Source organism: Triturus cristatus, chromosome 7, assembly GCF_964204655.1.
Source record: "Triturus cristatus chromosome 7, aTriCri1.1, whole genome shotgun sequence".
Lineage (NCBI taxonomy): Eukaryota > Metazoa > Chordata > Amphibia > Caudata > Salamandridae > Triturus > Triturus cristatus.
In genome coordinates this window covers 448175988-448198886 of record NC_140590.1, presented here as the reverse complement: position 1 = coordinate 448198886, position 22899 = coordinate 448175988, and the positions used below count along the sequence as shown (strand labels likewise).

General features: G+C 46.1%; 1 protein-coding gene across 3 annotated transcripts in view; it reads left to right on the top strand.

Annotated features, from left to right (window-relative positions):
• Positions 1-22899, top strand: part of SHISA6 (shisa family member 6) — a 1379883-nt gene that overhangs the window by 217689 nt on the left and 1139295 nt on the right. For all 3 annotated transcript variants that reach the window (XM_085616777.1, XM_085616776.1, XM_085616778.1), the window contains exon 3: positions 3858-4018. In XM_085616777.1, the coding sequence (XP_085472903.1) occupies positions 3858-4018 (161 nt within the window). The remainder of the gene's footprint in view (positions 1-3857; positions 4019-22899) is intronic.

The following is a 22899-nucleotide window of genomic DNA, read 5'->3' as shown; positions in this document are numbered from 1 at the left end:
TGAAACAAATTAGCTTTCCATGGATCTAAATGAGGATATCTTCCATTATCAGCATATAGGCTGATGGCCAACAGGGGAGCTGTCCTGTGAGGCCGGATGTTTGCTCTCCTCGTTTTACAAGTGACTTTCTAATGCTGGACGATAATAAGAGAAAGTGACTTTAGAGAAAACTGAAAGATTATTAAATTGTTGTTGCCTGTTGGACTTGGCGCTTTTTGGATGGTCATCCCTGAACTTTTTGCCTTCCTCCTAACCTTTTTTCTGACATGTTGTTGGTGGTTCTAGGGCTCTGGGCACTTTAGCACTGCTGTTCAGTGTAAGGTGTGTGTGCTCTCTGTGGTAAACATGGTAAAATTGGTCTACACCTGTTTGGCATATTTAATTTACCTGTCAGTCCCCTGTAAAATGGTATCTCAGATTCCCGGGGCAAGTAAATTAAATGCTACTGGTGGGCTTGCAGCGCTGATTGCGTCACCCACCAAATTAGCCTTGCAAACCTATCTCAGGCCTCTGCCATTGCAGGGCCTGTGCTCGCAGTGTTCCTGCCTCTGTGACGTGGCACCTAAAGTGTGTGCCATATCTGTGACCCCCCTTTTACTGCATGTCAGTCACCCCTAAGGTAGGCCCTAGCTAGCCCTATGGGTAGGGTGAATTGTAGGTAAAAGGTAGGACATGTACCTTAAGTGTGTGACATGTCCTGGTAGTGACAAACAGCCATTTTGGTTTCTCACTGCTATGGGGCTGCCCTCCCATAGGATTGCATTGGGGATTCCCTGATAAGTGTTTCAGTGGTAATTCCTGATATGAGAGGAGCAGCGTGGTCAAGTTTGGTATAGTTGAAATAGCGATAATAAATGCAATGGTGTGCGCAGATTTATTATAACTATTTTTGAAATGCCACTTTTAGAAATTGGCATTTCAGTGTGCTATGTGTCTGCCTGCCTGATGTGTATTGCATGTCTGGTTTTGGAGTGACAGGGGCTGGTGAGGTGTGTGCGGCTCCTGGGAGGGCAGGGTGAGTCAGCGCTAGTCTGAATAGGTCATCTGCATTTGAAGTAGAGGTAGGAATAGTCCCCTGACCCTGAATGGGGCTGTGCCTGCCTATGTAAATGCTGGCTCTGCTCCCCTGTGGTGTGTCTGATGACGAGCCCCCACCTGACAAAGGGGAAGAGAAGCCTTGTCAACAAAGTGCTCCAAAACCCCCCAGAACCAGTTTAGGCTTGTTCTCCCAAGCCCTGTACCAGAGCAGACAAAGCAAATGAGAGTATAAATATTGGGGCTGTGACCCCATGAAAGGTGTGTTCCTGTGCTGTTTGGAGGATTTATTGCTGCTGGGCCCCAGGAGGAACCACCACGAGGGACTGCCTCCCTGCTGGAGGTCCCTGTGTGCTGGCCTGCCTGGGCCCAGTCCTGCCCCTGGACCTTTGAGAACTCCAGCACCTTCAGAGCGCTTTACTCTTTACTGCCAGGAGAAGAGGAGCGCCTGGCCTCTGCAGCGCTGGGCTGTAGAGGCATCCTGAGGGAATCCCGGCATGGGGATTCCCCTGCACGACTCAGGGATGGAGCTGGAGAGCACCCCACACTCACACTTTGCGCTCTTTATTGCAGCGGGTGCCCCTCCTGCATTGTGTGCTTTTGCGGGATCCCACCCCGAATTGCTGCTGATTTAAATAGGGGTGCCTACCCCACATGTGTGCTCGTAAAGCGGGACCACCCTGCATTGGCCAAGAATCACCGCCGTGGCCCGAGACAAAAGAGAAGTGATCCGCCGCCAATCGTGACCCGGAAGCCAGGTGTCTGTTGCCTGACTCGGGGTGGGGCCAACTGAGAAAGTGGCCGAGATCGCCAATGGCAACGCGTGTTCCCCAGAGACCAGACAAGCCAAGGAGAGCCCCGAGAGAAGTGAGAGACATCGGTGCCACGCGGTCTCCATTTGCTGCATGACCTGCCTTCCCCCGCCTGGCAGAAGGGGAGGCAGGCCGCTGCGACCGCAGTAGAGAGGGAAGCTGCACCCGAGGATACCAGCAAGTCCCAGAAGAGCCCGGTGAGTCGGGCTGATGCTTGTTGGTGCCAATAGATGGCACGAGGAGGAGCCCGGTGAACGGGGCTCCCGAGGCACTGTGAGTGCCAGAATCATTCTGCACAGCTGCACTGCCGTTACGGGCAGCTGCACCATGGGGGCAATTTGGTCAGAGTCCCAGTGGGGCTCACAAGGCACAGTGAGTGCCAATGCTTGTTTATCCGCTCAGCTGCACCGCGAGAACACGGGCAGCTGCAACGTTTGGTCCAGATTATTTTTAGAGTCCCGGAGTGGGGCTTTCACGGCACGTGTGGTGCCAGTGCCATTTTCCTTTAGGAGCATTTTCTTTTTATTGAGAAATAAGGGGTGAGCTGGACCCCCTGCCCCAGAGCATGACGCACAGTGCTGTTGCTGCAAGTGGCAGCATAGCGCCCTGACATTTTGGACAGAGGGCATTTAAAGCACCAGTAAAAAGCCAGTTGGCCTAGGGTCAGTTTGTAAGGTGATGTATACACCTGGTAGAAGTGTTACTGGGGTGCAGTGCTGATTTATGCCTAATGTGATGTTGCATAGTGTACTTCTGCTGATGCTTCTGTCATGGTATGATGTTTTAGGATGATGCCTATTGCGTAATGGGTTTATGCTAATGCAGTTTGGGCCTAATGTGTTTTATGCCTAATGTGATAATGCTGAGGTCCTTATTGTACCAGTAGTTACTGGTTGTGTTTTATATTTACTACCTGTATTCTGATGGTTCTGACCGTTGTCCGATTGGCCTGGTCCTGTATATAATCCCCTGTGAATATTGCCTAGTGCCAGTTTGCACAGTGTATATTGTGTGATTATGATGTCATGTGTTTTGGATAATACAAAGGCTATTTTGCTTATATAACCTTGTGTGGAGTTTCTTTTGTAGTGTATCTAGTGTGTTGCTGCTGTGTGTGTGTGTTGTGCAAACGCTTTACACATTGCCTCTGGGATACGCCTGAATGCTTGTGCCAAGCTACAAAGGGGGGGAGCAGGGGTTATCTTCAGTGTGTAACTCCCTTGCCCTGACTAGAGTAGTGGCTTCTGCCTGGCTAAGGTGCTTGCCCTAGCCAACTTGAAATCCCATTTCTAACATTGCCAATATTGAATTCCGAAGCTGAATACTCTCAAACTCTAGATAGGAGGAGTCTATACTATTGCTGCAAGCTGTGCTCCTTGAAAATGGAGTAAAGAATAGAAGTGAGCAATGACTTGATTCACAAAAGTACCAATTCGATATTAGGAAATGGCTTGGTAATGAGAAGTCTTGTTTGAACTCATAGTATGACCTTTGTGCTCTGGGCTGTGGCATTGTAAAAACGTGGGGATGCTGGAAAGGTGTTTTGGAATTCTACCTAACGTCTTCAGCTTTGTAAATGGCCTTCTTTTTGCAAATGAGAATATCAGCAGGCAACTTCAATCAGGCGTCATTGGCCAGAGGCTTTTTCACCAGTTTTTGTACACAACAGCTCAAATTGGCTGTATTATATTGTATTAGATTACACTTGTACCTCCTCTGTATTTGTGTAATCTCTCTTCTTTACTGCCATAATAAATTCTTAGCTGTAATTCTTCTCACCCACACCGCCCTGCAGCCTCTTCATTCTTAAAAAGAAGAATTCCTCAATTGAGACACTCTCTTAAAATTTGTTTTAAATTGTATGTCTTCTGTTTGTGCATATGATCGTAATTCTTTCTTGAATGCATTGAAGATGAATGGGACCAGGAACATTTGAACTGGCCTTTGGTATTAATGTTGCACACGTACTACACTGTTCCTTGATTTTATATGATTTATTCTATATTTCAGGGCTCTGGCTGATATCTTGAGGCAGCAAGGGCCAATTCCAATTGCACATTGTGAAAGGGAGACAATTTCAGCCATTGATAATTCCCCCAAAGAAAACACGCCGGTGAGGACGACCACAAAGAACCACTACACGCCAGTTCGTTCATCCAAACCCAATCATGGTAAGGTCTTCTTTTTAATATTTGCAAATTCTTGTAAGCTAGACCTGTTAAGAATGATATTTGAGAAATCCGGGGATGAAAAAAATTGAATAATGTATGTGGGTGTATGGAGTCAAAGTAAGAGTGCAAATAGGAATAGATGACTCTCCATATGAAACCGAAATTACAGAGATAATAGAAAATATGGGAATCTCACACTTCTGAATACGCCCCATCTGGAAGATGTATCACCAGATACAAGTTGGTGACATTTTCTAATAGGAAAGGGTTGAAACACCAGGAACTACCAAGCTTTAATTTTAATTCCCATGATAATTTCCTAATTCTTAGTGCATCCTTAAGGACTGACTCAGACTAAAATGGTATAAACATATCTGCGATTACAGGTAACTATATCCCAGCCCACTTGAACTGAGGGCCTTTGTGCATCTTGTACTTTGAACAATAAATTAGGGAAGTGCACAAACATCAGACAAGCTCATTTCAATAATGTCTGTTTCTATGGAGCCCACCTTCCCTACGCAGGACGGTGCCCCTTCCTGCACATTAACATTCCTGAAATACCATTTTGCTTTTCCCTTGTGTGCTGCACAAGGCAGCACACAAGGTGAAAGTAAAAACGAGGAGAAATATAGCATTTCTCCTCGTTTCGCCTACTTAAGACCAGGATTTTTCTGGTCTTAAGTTCGGCGCTGCCACCTATTATCGCCACCCTTAATAACAGGTGGCAGCGTCGATCACAATGGGTGTTGCTGTGGAATGCCCACCGCAACACCCACTGTACGCCCCAGTCGCGCTAAATTTAGCATGAAAGGGGCCTTATTCTCAAGGCAGCGCTAAGCCACTTAACTTGGCTTAAAGCCACGTTAAGTGAGTTAACGCTGCCTTGAGAATAAGGCGCTGATCCTATTGCCACAGGAACGTCAGAAAAAGTGACGTTCCCTTGGCGATAGGGCCTGAGAATATGTCCCCTGGTGTCTTTGGATAACTTCACTGTCCTGTTGAGTTCTCTTTCTGGATCACGGTGAAAAGCTTGCTACTGTACTCGTGTTTTCCAGGAGCAGCTCTGCTCAGCATTAACCACTTAAACAATAAATTGTGTTTCGCTGAGGAGACATAATCTCATTTTACACTGGTAAGGCTGACTAATCAGAAATCATTTGTTTATTAAGCCTAATTAAAAGCCTTATTAACTCCCTCCTGATTGAATTTATCGGAAGAGCATCCAGTGTAAGTCAATGCATTCCATTAGCTGGCAAACACTGAGCGAACATTAAATATGAAAAAGACCATACGCGCACACTATGGCTCATAAATCTGAGCATAGTTAATTTCACATAAACACAAATAAACCATAGAGTCTGCTGCAAAGAAGCGCGTGGCCATATACAGAAAGCAACAGACATCTATGTGATAAAAGAAAAACTTGGATTAATCTCAACCGATGACAGTCAAAGTGACCACATTCCAATCCATCGTTTTTCATTCCAGTGCGAGAAGCCCAAACTGCCCAGCCAGGGCCTGAGATTCATTCAAGCATTCCTTCCATCACTGTGTAGTTTTTTACAGTAAACATCCAAAGTAAGACACAGATTATGTTAATCATTCCTTAAAACTCTTTGGGGCATATTTACAAGGGCTTTATCTCCGCTTAGCGGAGATAAAACCAGTGCCCTATTTACAAGAGGGTGCTAACATGCATAATCGCATGTTAGCACCCTTTTTCCCAACGCCTCACTTTGCATCTCCAATGAGATGCAAAGTGGGCGTTACTGGGCGTACCCAAGATGGACTACCTTGCAAATATTGCTGATGTTTACATCGCAATATTTACAAGGCAGCCCACATGATTTTAGCACACATTAGATTTTGGCAAAACCGGCCGTTTTTGCCAAAACCTAACGTCTGCTAAAATCCTGATTTAGCCATCCCTAACATAGGGGGTGGATTATGCTGATACGACCCAGTAGGTCGCATCAGCAAGGTTATCGCCCTTTTGCAGGGAACATCGCTGGAAAACCAGCGATGTTCCCTGCAAAAGGGCGATAACCTCGCTATCTCTGGAATTGTTATCGCCCTGGAGTAATGCGTTGTTAATAACGTGCCACCAGGGCGACAAATACCAGAGATAGCCTGCGATAATATAATTATCGCTAAGCACGGCCTGCGATAATTATCGCTGGCCGTTGTTAATATGCCCCTAAGTTTGTTGGCGCAGTAAATACCTGAAGTATGATACTGAGATTAATTAATCAGTACATCTTTGTGAGTTGCAGTAGCTAAAACTTAGTGTTTCCTTTCAAAGGTCGTTTTCCAATTAAGTTCTTTTTAATAGAGGGAGGGTCGAGAGGAAACGACCCACCTTCTTTTGACATTCTTGGTGGTGCAGGGGAATAATGTTGGGCCTCTTCAATCGATCTCTCTAAAGAGGAGAAGAAAACCTCTACGAATCGGGGGGTTCCCAGACGAAACCTTGGGCCCTTTTGAGAATTTTCTATGAAGGAGCCCTTTTTAATAGTGCACATGTAAACGAGGCCTCTACACGGGAATAAGCCCTAACTTCTGTCTATGTCTAGTGTACGATGATCTTAGACATAAATATTTAGAATCCTTTGCCATTACTTTTTCTTTATGAAAGTTGAAAGTAGGTTATGCTGGTATTACCATTCTGAAACATAGAACATGGTGTTTAATCAGTAATTTTCTATACTTGATTAACAGATGAGGATGGAGAATTTTTGAAATCTGCATGCAGTTTAAGAAACTTTTATTTTCTTGTTTACCATACCAGTCTGCAATGTATATTTTCAAATGTCATGTTTCAAGTTACACATAGAGAGGCTTTGATTCAGGCCACATTTTTGGGTCAGCTCACTGCCAGCTTTGTTCCCGGTGTCATTCCCATTTTGGGATCAGCTTAAAGTTCAGCCATTTTGTGATTAGACCGTCGTTCAAGTTGAGTTACAGAAGTATAACTGTTGAGTTACAGCAGGAGGGCATTACCAGGCGCAACAAAGTCCTCCTTACAAATATGCCACATTTGTCTGCTGAAAAACTCCAATCTTGGAGCTAAATGAGTGATGCGTGGGGCACATGAAGCTAGCGATAGAGGGCACATGGTGGGTCACAGTGAAGGGTGTAAATGGTGCATTTATTCCTGCTGTGTTCCTAAGAGACTGCCCTGCAGCTCCAGAAGTCACCAATCACAAGGATGCTGGTGCTCCATTCTGTGTTTGCTGGATATCATGTGGGTGTCATCTTAAGGCCACCGGGGGCCCGGGCAAGACATACTTTGGGGGCCCCTGTATGGAAATAATGTGATTTGTATTGCCCATTTCTTGATGATTCATGTGCCCTGTGATGCCAAACAATACTAAGTTTTATGTTAAACTTTGATAGGGTCACACAATAGTTGAAATATACATTGAAAGGAACCCATAAGTCCTGAAGCAACACTGACTGAGTCATGGGGTAGAGAGAAGGCGATAAAGAGAGATTTAGAGAGTGGAAAATAGAATAGACAGAGATCAATTAGACATTAGAAAGTTCACTTATACAGAGGGCCTTTGGAAGATAGGGGCCCAGGGCAATTGGCCACTTTTCCCATGCCTTAAAACATTCCTGTCTAGATGTGCTCAGAATCCTGGTGTACACACTATGTTCAAGGAGTTGCATTTCTGATGCTGCATCCACAAGAGGGCATCCCCGAACAGAGCGAGAAGCCTTGAATCAGATGGCTTCCAGCATGGCTCACTCTGCTCCAGTGCTGTACAGCTTACTCTTAGTACCGTATTACCACCTGGATCCAAAAATATAAATATAAAGCCCTCGCAGGGCATTATGGGGCAGTCCTTGCTTGGAGAAGAGAGGCTACTGCTGCTAATTTATTATTCATTTTTTTTAATATAATATTTTTATGGGTGTCCCAGTCCCACGTGGGATACCCACACTTTGCAATAATTTTGGGGCATGGGGTAACACCCAAAGCCTCCGCAGCTCCTGCTGGCTTTCCAGATGGCTCCCCACCCTACATCCATACTAGGTGACAGCGGAAGCCAGACGTTATTTTAAAGTGGGTGCCCAGGGGCCCACGGGTGGCACCCACAACATGCCAAATGTTGGCCATGGTGGGATCCCTAAGGCCCCTGCTGGCAATACATGGTGCCTCCATTGCTTGCTCCCGCCTTGGCAAAGGAAACCTATTCCCCTGCTCCCCCTGGGAAGAAGGAAACTTTTGTTCTCTGCCCCGCAGTGTGCGGGCAGGGAGTTAAGTTTATATTCCCTGTCCGCACTTTCTCAGGAAGAGAAATGCAGTGTATTGAGGGATGGGGTCCTGAGAATCTTCTTTGATCGGGCCTCAGGGGATGGGGTCCCTGGAGTGGGTCAATTGGGAGGGGTTGGTGGCTCAACGCCCCCTGCCAATAAATAAACTGGCCCGAGGGATGAGGACTCTGGGACATGTTTTAACCTCACGGGAAGGGAGGGCACACCCCCACTGCCCAAAATGAATACTTAACCAAGGGGGGTGTATATTAGACAAAGCCAGCTAAGGCTTGGATAGAAGTACATTTAGCCATGATGGCATGTGATGGACTGGGAGGGGATTAGATTGCTAAGCACTGGCTCAGCCAGGCCATGGTGCTGGTGAGATGAGGCAGAGCTTCCATTTTGTCCTAAAAGAATGAGCCACAGAATTGTGCATCAAGGACGCTGAGAATACTCAACGTTTTACCTAAATGCTTAAACCCTAGCAATATCTTGGGAGGAACGGATGTTTGGGAAAGCTTATGTAACTCAGGAAGTCAAGTACATTCCTTCTGCAGTCCTCCTTGTTGCACTCTTTGTCCCAGAGTTTCCCAGGAATAGACTGAGCTGGACTATATCATGATTCTCAATCCAAGATGGTGGGCACTGTGTATTCCTGTGGCTTCTCTCCAATCCGAGACTGCTCCTGTGCTTCCTGTGATGTCACTTCCTATCTCATTAATATAACAGGCTGTAGAATTCAGGGGGAAATGGGCTGCAATGCAGTAAATAGTATTTGTATTTCGTTTTGTTCTTCGTCCCTTGCTTTTGATTAGTGCCCCATTGTTTTTCCTCAGGGTTTCCCTTCTAATTAAGGAACCTCTTCCTCCTCTGCCTGTGGAGATTTTCCATTCAGATTTCAATCGGTGTAAGGGAAAGGTTGAATCACTTTTGTTTGCTAAACATGTGTGAGTAACACAAATACAGTAAAATAAATAAATCACTTAAATGTCCACACTATGCTTAGTTTAAAAGATAACACATAAAATTAATTCTACTAAAATGAAGGAAATTAATCGGGGTTCCCACGGCCATTGGTACAATGAAAATGTATTGAGTAAATATTCATGGCAATATCGAAGTAATGAACAATTTTTGTCTCAAAACATGTAGTCAAGAAAAAACAAGAGGCTTGTTGAGGATAAATAGAATTTGCAGGAGAACTTGACCAACACTTGTAGTCGTTTTCAAAAATATCACAGAGATCCTACCTTGTCCTTAGAACCCGTCCTAGTGACCTCAGCCCACTAGAATAAACGTACAGGGCATTCTTCACAATGTTCAAGTCCAGAAACAATGAGGGCCTTCTCCATTTTCTGATTTTCCAGACCCCAAGAAAGGGGCTGCATAACAAAGCTTAAAACCTGCAGCTGAGTCTCCCCCCACACAACTAGTTGATGGTATTCTTAATACCCTCTCTTAAGTAGGAATCATCCACATGCCGGGAACTCTTCTCGATGCCTTAGACATTGGTGTCCACACATTTAACAGGAGCTCTGTCCTCCCATCTGACGAGGCAGGCTGTCCCAACAGACTCACACCTCGCTATTCCTGGGGATCAGTTTAGAACACAGGATTTCTCAATTCTGGATGAATGAAGGGAAGCTAAATTCATCTGAAAGAGTATTTGCAGGGATCGTCTGCAGCTGGGGAATCTTTACAGCCCCCCCCCCTCCCCCCCACTGATGCCTACCTTTCTTGTCAAGCTCCAAGTTTGAATCTGGGGAAAACGATTCTCGATTCCATGCCATTGTTCGGGACAATATCATATCAGGCAGCAGTTGCCACACTATCGCCCCACACACATTTCCTACAGTATCCTCCATTTCCTAATCTACGAGAGTGTCCTGTGGCATCAGAATAGGCATGAGATCCCACAACATGGTTTATAGGGCTTCACGTGTAGCAGTTGAGTGCTGCACCTCATCTTCATGCAGCATTTTTCATCGCGTGGTAGTTTAATTATCTAGTAATGAGGCGTTGAGTTCTGTTCTAAGGAAAATTATGGTGGAATCAGACGCGAGCTGATTGCAGGTTCCAGTTCCAATGAAAGGCTTTTTAAGTGGGGAAGGGGGGGCTATTTCAAATGACCACTTGCTTTTGTGATGCCAGCTTGATGCGCTTTAAACATCAACTCTCCCTCCCCAAACTCTGGTTTTGGAAATGTTTGTTTTGCCCAGGTCCTGGGTGTGCTCTCTTTCATATAGCTGGTGGGGTTAAAAGACCTCTCTTTGCTGGAAGCTTCAATTGGTGGGTATTATTAGTGGATGAACCTGTGCTTCACTCATTGAAGTTGCTAATAATGAACATGCCGATTGTTATTGGGCGAGGCATTGAAGATATCTTCCCTGATTCGATGCATCTTTACCTGCAGTGATTTCACCCAGTGCTTTACACTTTCCAAAGTTGGCGGTATCACTGAGGAAGGGGTTGTGTTCAAAGCATATAGTTCAGTTTCAAACCCGACTCTGGTAGAAATAATCTGACCTTCATGTACCAGAAGCTATAGCATTAGTTATGGGTATTTTATTGTTTGTTTCTAAAGGGTACTTATTTTTTATCTGCATCTGTCCCCGTTTCCTTCTGTGGCTGAGTTTATTTCCTCACTTAGGTACACTAAGGCCCTACTCAGTCTTTTTTGGCTGATCAGGGTCCAGCCACGCAGGCCACTCCCCCAATCCCCAAAAATGCACTGTACATAAGTTCCCCCACCCCACAAAAAGCACTGAAGATAAAGGATATTATTATGACCAATTTCATGGTATTGAATGTTTTTGCCTTAGAAGGATTGACGGCTAAGTCAGCCATGCTCGGACACAAATTCATGGCCTGCACATCCCCGAGTACTTCAGCAGGAAGTGCTGGACTGATGCTGTCAGCATGATTTAATTTACTCAAATTGTAAACACTCCTATCTTTCTGTTAATTATGTTTTGGCAACTGAATTCAGTCCTTAGTCAAACAAGAGGAAATTATTATTGAAGTAACCGCTCCTACAAAATCCACAAAACCAAACACGTCCTTATCTGCACTGCTAGGGATCAGCAGGCTGAGATGTAGCAGGATGCTGATTAGTCCAATGTTTTTAAAGGTAATTGCCTAATATGTGCAGTAAGAGCTGCAATGGGATTATTTAAAGCACCCAGGTGTGTGATGTAGAAGATAATATGCACCAGAACATTCTGTACTTGTTATATGTTTCCTCAGAAAGTATGCGCATCAATAAAAGTTAAGTGCACTTTTCGACCCAGCCAGAGACCAAATTTATTAATCTCCCCATATTGCAAAAGGGAAAGGAGCCATTGACAGTTGTAACCAGAAAATATTATTGAGATAAGAACATATGCATGTACCATAGTGAAAAACATTTTCATATTCAGAGATGTTGTGACGATAAAGGAATGTAGGGGCAAATTTACAAGCTTGCGATAAAAAATTATCGCCGCTTTTGCGGCCGTTTTCGGCCGAAAAGCGGCGATAATTTTATCGCCTAATTAGCAAGGCCACGCTAACGTGTGAAACCTTGCTTTAGCGTGGGGATTCCTAACGCCCAGCTTTGCATCTCTAATGAGATGCAAAGTGGGCGTTCCTGACCTAACATGATAGGAGAAATGTCGCTAAGCGACATTTCTCCTATCATCAACCCCGTGCTATGAAGCATAGCGGCAGGAAAAGTAGCGATAACCTCTGTTGTTGCTACTTTTCTTACGCCTGCTTCAGGACTGACTTAGCCATGATATCCTATGGAAGGTGGATATCATGGCTAAGTTTGTGAGTCCCTATCAGCAAGCTAACGCCACATTACGTGAAATCATCGCTGGGTTTCCAGCGATAATTTCACGTTAGGCAGTTAGCGCCAGGATTTTTATTGCTGAGGAGATAAGCGTTGCTAATAGCATGCTATCTCAGCGATAAAAATACATGTTGCCCGGCGATAATTATCCTCACGCTAAGAGCACTGAGCGATAATTATCGCCGGTTGTTGCTGATATGCACCGTAATACCTTCTAAAAATTTGAAAAGCCCTAAAGAGTAGACCTTATCTCTGAACTTCTGAACATGACATGATGGACTGCGTTAAAAAAGTCAGGCATATTTACAAGCCGATTGCGCTGCTGGTGTGTCACTTTTTGTGACGCACCGGCGGCACAGTGTGGTGCTCCATATTTACAGGGACATGTAATGCCACCCTGCCTGGCTTTTAGTGTCCTTGTAAATACGGCCCCTTTTCATGCTTCACTTTGCATGGATTCTACTGCATTCCTAGATTTACAACGTTTCATAAAACTGGGAATGCGTCAGAATCCTACACCTCACCAGGGGAGGCGTATGGAGGCGCAACGAGGAGAAATACTTTTATTTCTCCTCGTCACCACTCGTGATTGTTTTTGTGCAGGAAGCTGTCCCTGCCTGCAATAAACAATCATCCTCCGTTGACGCATGGCATCCAATTGTGAGCCAGCACAGAGGAGAGCTCAGGGGCACATCACATTGTTGGAAATATGATGCATCCCTTTGCTTCGAAAGTAACAAAGCGCAGCGCAGCCAAATAGCTTGCGGCAACACGCTGCATTACTTCCTTCTAAATATGGCTCTCTGAAACGCAAGAATATCACTGCTGTTGCAGGGTGTATATATAAAGTCTAGTTGAAAGTGCCTAGAACAGCATCTGTGCTGCCTAACAGCCACCATAGTTTGAACAGGGACTGAGACGTCACATAAAATGAACAAGATTACACTGTTGTTCTTTGAGAACACCTCTATGACATCATGTGCCTTCAGAAAAAATGCACTTTATAAAAGTTTGCCAGTAATACATTCAACATTACAAATAGAGAATTTACAGGACTCTGTTAAACAAATGGTAAAAAATATTTGAGTGTGTGAGACAGTCGATTCTGACCCGATTAGCTCTCCTACTTTTTTGCGTTTTGGAGTGCCGGGTTTTTGGGTCTTTGCTGTGAGTGAGTCTCACAATACTAAGTGTCACTCACTGTAAACCCTGTCATAATGAGCAGGTGGGGTAAGAGGCTCTCGGTTAGTTGCACTTGAAAAGGTCACACACGCATGTTCATATGTATCTGTGTTGAGCAAGTAGGGCTAATGTCCAGTTCAACCGGGTATCTGCACTCGGGTAGCCTTTTGCAGAGGACACACTTAATAAACTGGTTATGGCTTGTCCAGACCTTATACTTGGACTGGGTATTCATTGTGCAAATCTACGGTGCTTCCCGGTATGGCCCACTATAGGCTAAAACTGCCCTAAAGTACAGTTTCTCCCTAGTGGGTTCTAGAGACAGGCTTGGCACATAAATTCCATGGTAAGAAAGCATCACACATAATTAGATAACATTAATTCTTCCCTATCTGCATTTCTTCTGGTACTTCAATCATAAAATGTTTTCTCGGACTCCTCTTTTAATTAGATTAGGACTTTGGGTCACCCTGCTGGGGCAAGTTAATTTCTATACTGGGCCAGCTAGAGAATCACATCATTTCCCATAGATTAGAGCCATTTGGCAGTGATTAAACTTGTTACTGGAAGTGGAAAGTTGGCGGGGTAGGAGCCTCATGCAGTAGCGGTCCGTGGAGGGAGTTCGGTGGGGCAGTGAGGCGGGGCGGCGGAGGGGCAGGGGCAACGAATTTCATTGCGCGCGCTGCATCGCATTTTGCCTCATGTAATAATGAAATGTTCCATTTCCTCATACCCTTGAAAGCTCAGCCCAAGGAAAACAGTGAAAAAGTCAGACCTGTAACACCAATTATAGAAGGACTCTCCTATGAACCTTTGGAGAGAAGGCACCAGACCCCTAGGCCAGTTAGGGATGTTGCTTAAGGATTTCAGAGTTCTGTCCAGAGAACACTTGAGTTTGCCAATTTGAAAAGTCCCAAAATGCAATGCAGGAGGGCAGGAATAGGAACGGAGTGACAATATGCTACCTGAAGGTTGGGCAGAGAGGCTCACATCCTGAAACGTGTGACCCCACTTAGAACCCTCTGCACAAGGAAGAGCCTAAGGTGAAAAGCATGGCTTATGCAAAACCTCAAGGAAGGATTAGCCTAGGGTGTATATAGTTGTACTGACTTGGACTCTTTGTACCTTTCTCTTCAGTGCCAGTGGCACTGGACTCCCCACACCCTTTGGTAAACAATGAAGAGGTGGACCTGCTGGGGGCCCAGGAGATATAATGTCTATGGAAGGGTCCTTTAGCTGTTTAACATTCAGCAAGGGGGCACCCTCTGACTTCTGCTGACAAACAGGCACCCTTTAATTGGCCAGAAGGCTGTGGGGACTTGTGTGTGCAGTCAAGGGAGGTACTCTGCCTGAGGGCTGCAGGATGTTGCTGGAGTATTTTCCGGATCGGAGAGAGAACCAGAAGCCCAGACAGAGGACAGGTTCTGGGAGAGGAGCTAAGGGGCAGGAGGCCCATAAAAGCTCCCCTCATCAGATAGAAAGCCGTGAAAAAAACAGCTCCTGGGAAACCACAAGACATTTGACTACAGTAGGCCTTCAAGGAGCACTCCTGGTGACTAGAATGGACTACCAGGAACAGCATGATCACAAGGCCTTAAAAAATGGGCAAACTGAGCCAGAGGAATAATCATTTGTTTGCCCCTCTTCCTTTTGAGGCTGCTTGTTGTGTACCCTGAGGCCGTCAGGCAAAGTGTTACTGCACTAAGCAGTGCCTTCTGGCACCTCTTGGGAGCCTGGTTAAGCGTGGTCTATCTTGTGGAGCAATCTGATATGGGATGAGTGGTGTCACCCTACCCTATTATTAATAATCCCTGTGGTGTGCCAGAGCACTGGGGAGAAAGAAGAGGGGGTTTCCCAAGGGGGCACATGCATTTGGCATTCTCCCCCTTCATTGATATAAAGGCCTCTGGAGAGGGCCAAAGCTCACGCGGCAGGAACTCTTCGAATCCCCAGGGTATGCGAGCTCGCTGGGAACTAGTGTGATTGCAGCAGCGCTCGCTTGCTAGAGCTCATATATGGCAGATTTGTGAATAGTATTAAATTGTGTGAAATGAAGTCTTTTTTTAAAAAGTAAATAAGAAAAAGCACTTGGCTGAACTTTGATAACTGTTGTTTGTTGCATTCCTGGGAGCTGAGTTACTACCCCCAAAGCACCTCCACTAAGTAGAGGGGGCTTGCTCAGTCTTGCTGTCCTGAGACAGTCAAGTGCTACGAAGGAGTGCTTGGTTCTCAGCAATGGGGATGTGATCCTATTACGTCGATAGGACACACATCCTGCCCTACTAATAACCTGCTTTGTTACAGATTGGATTATATGGCTGCAGAAGACTTCTCAGCATTGGGTCTGGTAAAATTAATGTCCTGTAGTCGAACATCCAGCAGAATAGGAAGGGAATGGACACCTGATGGGTTGGGGCAAGTACAGATAGCCGACTGGACCGCACAGGTATCTTTACTGTGGAACTGCACCTCTGGTTTCTGATTCCACCACTCGTTTACCTCGAATAGAGGACACACGAGTGCACAGAGCACAATATGCATTTGACCCCCTTCGATACTGCAGACGTTTCTGCCAGGGAGGCTACCTTTGCTTCTCACTAAGTTGTGAGATATTAAAATGTGCTTTGAACATTTAAATCCAAATTTAACCATAGTTTCCAACATTATTCATTTATATATTTTGTAATTTCTGTTCCTAAAGAATATCCAAACATGTTTAAATACCAAGGCGCCTGTTTCCAGCTGAGGAATGTATCATGCTCTGTATTCATACTTACATTGTCTCTTGGGGGACATTACCCCAGGTGAGAGTATTTCCACATGCAGAAAAGTCAGCTGTATTTAAAAGTGCATGCAGGTATCAGACTTACCACGAGGGCTTGTGTAAATCTGTGAGCATTTTAAAATGACTGAATCAGGTCTCTATTCCTCATGCTGGTAGTCGAAAAAAAGAACCTAAACTGACTCATCTCAACTACGCTTTGGGGGATTGGGTACCAGATGAAAAGCTATTTACCCAAAGCATTTATTTATTTACCATGTGGCTTGTATTGCTTTTCCATTCTAATTGGATGTGAATGTGTACAGCTGATGAAATAAAGTTTGAATTGGTATTACATTGAGACGTAATAATTCACTCACTTCTGAATAACTGATTATAGATGTATTCCACCTTCAGCGCCAATACACTTTTGAGAACCAGCTATGTTATATATCGTTTCATGGCTTAGGAATACCAGTTTCGTTAAATAATCCTTTCTTTTTAGGTCTCGCCTGACCCAGCGCATGCGCTGGGTCAGGCGAGACTTTTAGTAAGTGCTCAAAAAAATGCTACCTGGCCAGCCTACAGCTTGCATGTATCTGCGCGGGCGCACGCTTACGAGCAGAGGCGCCATATGGCTTTCCTCGTCATGCTCATTAAGCGCACGCGCGCGCGCGCACACATACAACTCTCGGGCCCGGGCTTGTTTTAATTTTCTTTTCTTAGGAAAGAGTTTTGTGCAAACTATAGGGGTCTTTCATGCAACTTTCTTGCAAAAGACGTCACATGAACCTCTTCTGAGAGGACAGAACTCTGTCATATGCCGAATTTAAACATATTTATAATAGCTTTGAAGCAATACAGCTTTGACTCACAATCGGCTCACGTTTCTCTGAAACCCTTTCGCACTTTTGTCTGTTTTTATGCTTCCTGGCTCGTGCAAAGACTCAGTGTGCCTCTGGCTTAGACGCTCACCCTTAAGTTTCACCCCTTCTCCCCGTGGGGTGCAGCGGTCCTTCCTGCTACTGCGGTGGGACGACCCCACCTCCCCCCTCATGTTTGCATTCACTTTTGCCGTCGTTATTTTTTTAATGGCGTGCACCCCTGTTTTCACTTTTGCCGTCTTATTTTTTTTTTTACTTCTCGCTCTTCAAATGCAAAGCACCTTGAAGAGATCTTGTTTAAAGTGAGGCAGCTCAGTGCTCAAGTGTAAAAAACTCCTGACGCATTTACCAACCACCAGGGTCCAGACTGTCTCTGTTATGCCTACACTTGGAGGTATTTATTTCACCCATTGGACTTGAAATTGCACCAGCACCTATGTGCTCTCGGAGTTTGCTTCATGCACTGTAGAAATCTACTGCCATCTTAATGTTTGGTCCCGATGATGACCCCCAGCTAGCCATTCCTTTGGGTAATGTTGTGACTATATTTTGGACATTTGTACTCAGAACTTAATCGTAATCTTACAGAACCTTTGTTAATGTGTTGTATCGGTCAGCCATCGTCCTACAGGAGTGTTTTTACTTGGGCACTGCCCCGCAGCACTTTTAGAGAGATTAAACCTTTTGTGAATATCGATTGCCATATTTACAGATGCAAGTGTTGGTCCTACCTTTCTCTGTACATCTGATAACCTATTACATTTCAGTATTCTGGGTCACTACAAATGTCCTACCAAAATTAATTCTATATATGCAGCAGTAGATTCAAAGAGTACTCTCTGTATTCCATTTCTATTTAATTTCCGTATAATTTGGAATCTACTTTATTGAAATGCCTCACGAAGGAACTCTTGTCTTGGTTAATATGGCACTACTGCACAGATTCTGCTGTACGGTACAGCCTCGACAACTCCATAACCCTTCTCCATACATATACCCACTCTATGCATATAATCACCTGTATTTATAACAGCCGCTCCAAGCGGATTCTTAACTCGGTGCCATCAGCAGATTTATGCACGATTCTCTCCAACTCCAAGCATCGGATCTCCTTACAAAGGGCTGGACCCCATGGCCATCATAGGGTCTGCACTACCACTCTCCTCACTGAAAAGCATTGCATTGCTTATATGCAGGTTTCTCACTAATATTTTAATGCAATATAAATACATCTTCCGGCAACTGGGGGCAAACTCATAGCAGAATCTGAGTTATGCTATTTTAAAAGCGACGGAGACTTCCCATTGGACTCAGGCTCCCTGCTGTAATTCAGTGAGTACAGAGTACATAGGGAGGAACTTGTTCTTTTTCAGTGAAATGGAACCGGCTTGGGACTTCTTCGTCCCCACCGTTCTAACAGTGGGTACTATATCTGAGCAGTCCAAACTCTCAAATGGAATTTATTGAGCACAGTGTGGGACCTGCTCAGGCTACTTTAAGAAATACATTGGCTATAGTGTTGACACGCTCCTCACTTCATTATGCAGCACAAGCTAGCTAGCTGCCTCTTGTTAGAAATGGGATTTCTGGTTGGCTGAGGCTTGCGCCAAAGCCAGGCAGAAACCACCACTCTAGTCAGGGCTGGGGAGTTACACGCCAAAGATAACCCCTGCTCACCCTCTTGGTAGCTTGGCACGAGCAGTCAGGCTTATCTCTGAGGCAATGTGTAAAGCGTTTGCGCGCGCACCCAGCAACAACACCCAAGGCCCACCACAAAGGAAACTCCACACAAGGTATTATATAAAAATAGCCTTTGTATTATACCAAACACATTAGATAAAAACACACACTTTACAATCTGCCAACAGGCACGGGCAGAATTTACAAGGGATTATATATACAGGGGACAGGGCCACATGGACCACTGTCAGGAATTAGCACTTAGAACATAGCACAAATCACCAATAGTAATTGTAGAACATAACACAAAGTAACTGTAGAGCACAACCAGTAACTACTGGCGCACTAATGACCTCAGCGTCATCACACTAGCATCAGGTGTAAAACCTATCCTGCATCTATCACAGGGGCATAAATCACATTATGCAATTCTCATTGGTCTAACGCATTAGACCTAACCACCTAAGTATAACTATACTAGGGGCGCACATCGCACAGGGAAGTACATTCTCCCTACCATCAACCTACGCAGGTAAAACAACCTCCTAGGCAGAAAAGACCACATTTAGAGGTATAAGACACAGGGTGCGCAAGACATGCTATATACAGTACATTTCCTAGCACCAAAAGCATAAACACAGGGTGCGCAAAACATACTACACCGTACATTTCCTAGCACCCAAATCACATCAGAGTCCAGGTTGCGCCAGAACCTAAACGTAGCAGCTGCCCACTACTTGCTGGGCAGCTGAGGACAAGAACAGTGCCTAAACGCTGCAGCTGGCACTAAGTGCTGCGCAGCTGGGGAAGGCACATAGTAGGCAGGGGCTCTCACTAGCCCCTGAAACAATATCCAGAACGTTGGAGCCACCTAGGCTCGAAAATGACATGTCCCCATGGAGCGCACGGGCTCCTAAAATAATGGTGCGCAAATATAGTAAAGGGGCTTGCCCCAAAGTACTGTGGAGCGCACTGGCGCTCTCTGTGCAACCAATGCTGGGCTGGAGCCTCTCTGGCTCTCAAGGAAATGAGGGGGGGCCAAACGTTGGAGCCTTCTAGGCTCTTAAAACAAACTTGCCCACGTGTTGGAGCCACCCGGGGCTCTGAGAATCATTCTGCCAATCGCTAGAGCCACACGGGGCTCTTAGAAGAATAACCATGTCCCCCTCGTTAGAGTGGCCCGCTCTGTTGCGGGACCACTCATCACCAATGTCAATAATCATGCCCCACGTTGGAGCGGAGGGGCGCTCAACCCAAACATGCCTCCGTTGGAGCAGAGGGGTGCTTAGCCACAACATGCTCGCCTCGTGGGAGCGGCCCGCTGCAAGACGGGGGTCGCTCGAAATGGCATTATCGCACCGTGCCTCAATCAGGCACCAACCAGTGGCCATACGGAGCCCCCCCCCCAGCCCGTTCTTACTCACCGGGCTGCTCTCGGGGGGACTCCTCATCCTAGGTGCGGGGCTTCCCTGGGAACTCCGTGCTGCCGGCATTCTTCGCCCGGGCCCCCTCCTGGGACCCGGGGCTTTCCTGGACTCCGGCTGCCATTCTGACTGGCTGGTGCCCGCGGGGCTCTCCCTCGGTCATGGGAGCCCCGCACAGGCAGGCGCCAGCTTCTCTACCCGGCGACTCTTTCAGGCAGCGGCGGCGTGCGCGGGACTTCCTCCGGGAAACCGGAAGTCCCGCCCGCCGCCAGGCATAGTGCTGCCTGACTTCCGGATTCGGCCGAACGGGGCCGCGGCAGTTAACTTTCTTCGCAAGAGGGGTAGGCTCCCTCGAGGGTTAAAACTACTCCCATGAGGCGGGGTGGGCACCCGCCTCTGTCATTACAAAGGAAACAAGCGGCATGAAGGCGGGGCGGGCACCCGCATTTAGGTACAGAAAGCGATTGGATGCCACTCGTAATTACCATCAAGCCATCACGGGGGAATCCCTCAAATTTAAAAACGTACGGCGGGGTGGGCACCCGCTAAATCGGCATCACCATGGGGGAATCCCTAGGCTGGGGATTCCCTCCTCGCTCGTCGTGCAGCGCCGTTCTGCGAGGCCCACGCACTCCCAGGGCGCTTGGCAGGCTAACAAGCCTTGGTAAAGCAAAAGGACCAGCAAAAAGGTCCCCACGGTCCTGAGGTCATCCAGGGGGCAAGGTAGGGCCCAGGGGCCAGCACACAGGGCCCTCCATCAGGGAGGTAGCCCCCATGGCGGTCCCTCCTGGGCCCCACCAGCAGCAAGCCCCCCTCTGTCAGGATCCAAAAAGAGAACAGTTTCTGTGGGGACACAGCCCCATTTTTATACAGTAAAAACCCTTTGTTCTGGGTTCAGGGTGAGGGGGAAAACCAGTCGCAGCTGGTTGGGGAGCACCCTTGATGTGCTCAGCCCCTCACTCTATTCACTGGCAGGGCTAAGGTCGTCAGTCGCACCACAGGGGGCGGAGCCAGCATTGTGTGGGGAAAACCCTGCCCTATTCAGGACCCAGGTGTACTCCTCCCACCCATCTAGCTGCTGATCTCCCCATTCACCACTGGGTGACTCATCCTGACTCTGGGGAATCCCTAGCCCGTCACATGACCTCAACCAGCCAATCATGCGACAAGGCACACATTTTACACTGCACACCGAAGTGCCCACTTCTAGAAGTGGCACTTCCATACTAGGTACATGCACGCCGCACACATCATCGCGCAGCATTCAATCACACGAGTCCGCACATACCAAACTCGGGCCTGCACACCCCACGCATCAGGAACTACTAGGGACACATACATTCCCCATGCATTCCTATGGGAGGGCAGGCCTATCTCACCACATGCACTCAGAGCGCGCACGCACTTTACCCTGGGACACAGGAAAAGTGCGCAGAAACCAAAAATCACCACACCAAGTCGCCAATAAAAAGCAAAAATTTCAGGGGTGAACCTGCCAGGAGGGCCAAGTCCAACACCTCTCTATTATGCTTTCAACGACATACAATGCATGGACCATAATTTACTTATGACAGGTCAAAAACATGAGTAGGCTGTCCCTTAAAATGGATTGATTCCTCCTCACAGATCAAAGTCTTCAGATGCATATCAAGTTTCTCTCCCAGTGCCTCACAAGGTCACTTGCTGTGTTTCTCAGGGATTCTCGTTGCCTTTTGTGATCTACACCAGCTTGCTCGAACTGTTACAAGTGCTAGGGAAACAAATAATTCATTTATAAATGTACACACATGGCAATTTAGTTCTCTATTAAATTCCTCAACCACATTTACCTTTGAATAGAGGAGAACCTTATATATACTCCAGCAAAATCAACTAACGAACATTGGCATAGCCAATAGGTCTCGCTTTTGGGACCTTATAAGTATTTAGTTATGCAGCACAATATCCTTGGTGCAACAACATCAACTGTTGCATGGCTAAACACTTATAAGGTCCCAAAAGCGAGACCTATTGGCTATGCCAATGCTTGTTAGTTCTGTTCTCTGAAAAACGATGTTGCTTAAATGTACAGTGCGCCTATACCGTATGGTTGAGTGCGCTACACAAGAATGCTAAATAAGTATATTTATATATTTTATTTTGGGCAGTTTCATATAGCGCGAGCTTCACCCGAAGGTATCAGAGCGCGTTACACGAGCACCAGTTGCATTACAGACGGACATGGGGAGATCAAGTGATTCGCCGAGAATCACAGGATGCTTAAGCCTCCCTCCAGACTCGAACCTGGTTCCCGGGCTTTAAAGTCGGCTGTTCTAGCCATTAAGCCACATCCAAATTCTTAGTGACTGTTAAAAACGTGAATTGCTTAGTGCTGGATGGAAATGTGATGCTGGGCAAACACAGCCAATAGTGACAGTACAGCACATAGTAGCCCAGTTCAATGAAAGGCGGATGAACTTGACTGCTCATTATGGAATTTGCTGCATAATGCTTTCACCTCACAACCTACTTTGATGTCGTAACATTGCCAGATAGTTTGCTTTTCCATTCTAATTGGATGTGAATGTGTACAGCTGATGAAATAAAGTTTGAATTGGTATTAAATTGAGACGTAATAATTCACTCACTTCTGAATAACTGATTATAGATGTATTCCACCTTCAGCACTTTTGAGAACCAGCTATGTTATATATCGTTTCATGGCTTAGGAATACCAGTTTCGTTAAATAATCCTTTCTTTTTAGGTCTCGCCTGACCCAGCGCATGCGCTGATCTGGCGAGACTTTTAGTAAGGGCTCAAAAAAATGCTACCTGGCCGGCCTACAGCTTGCGTGCATGTGCGCGGGTGCGCG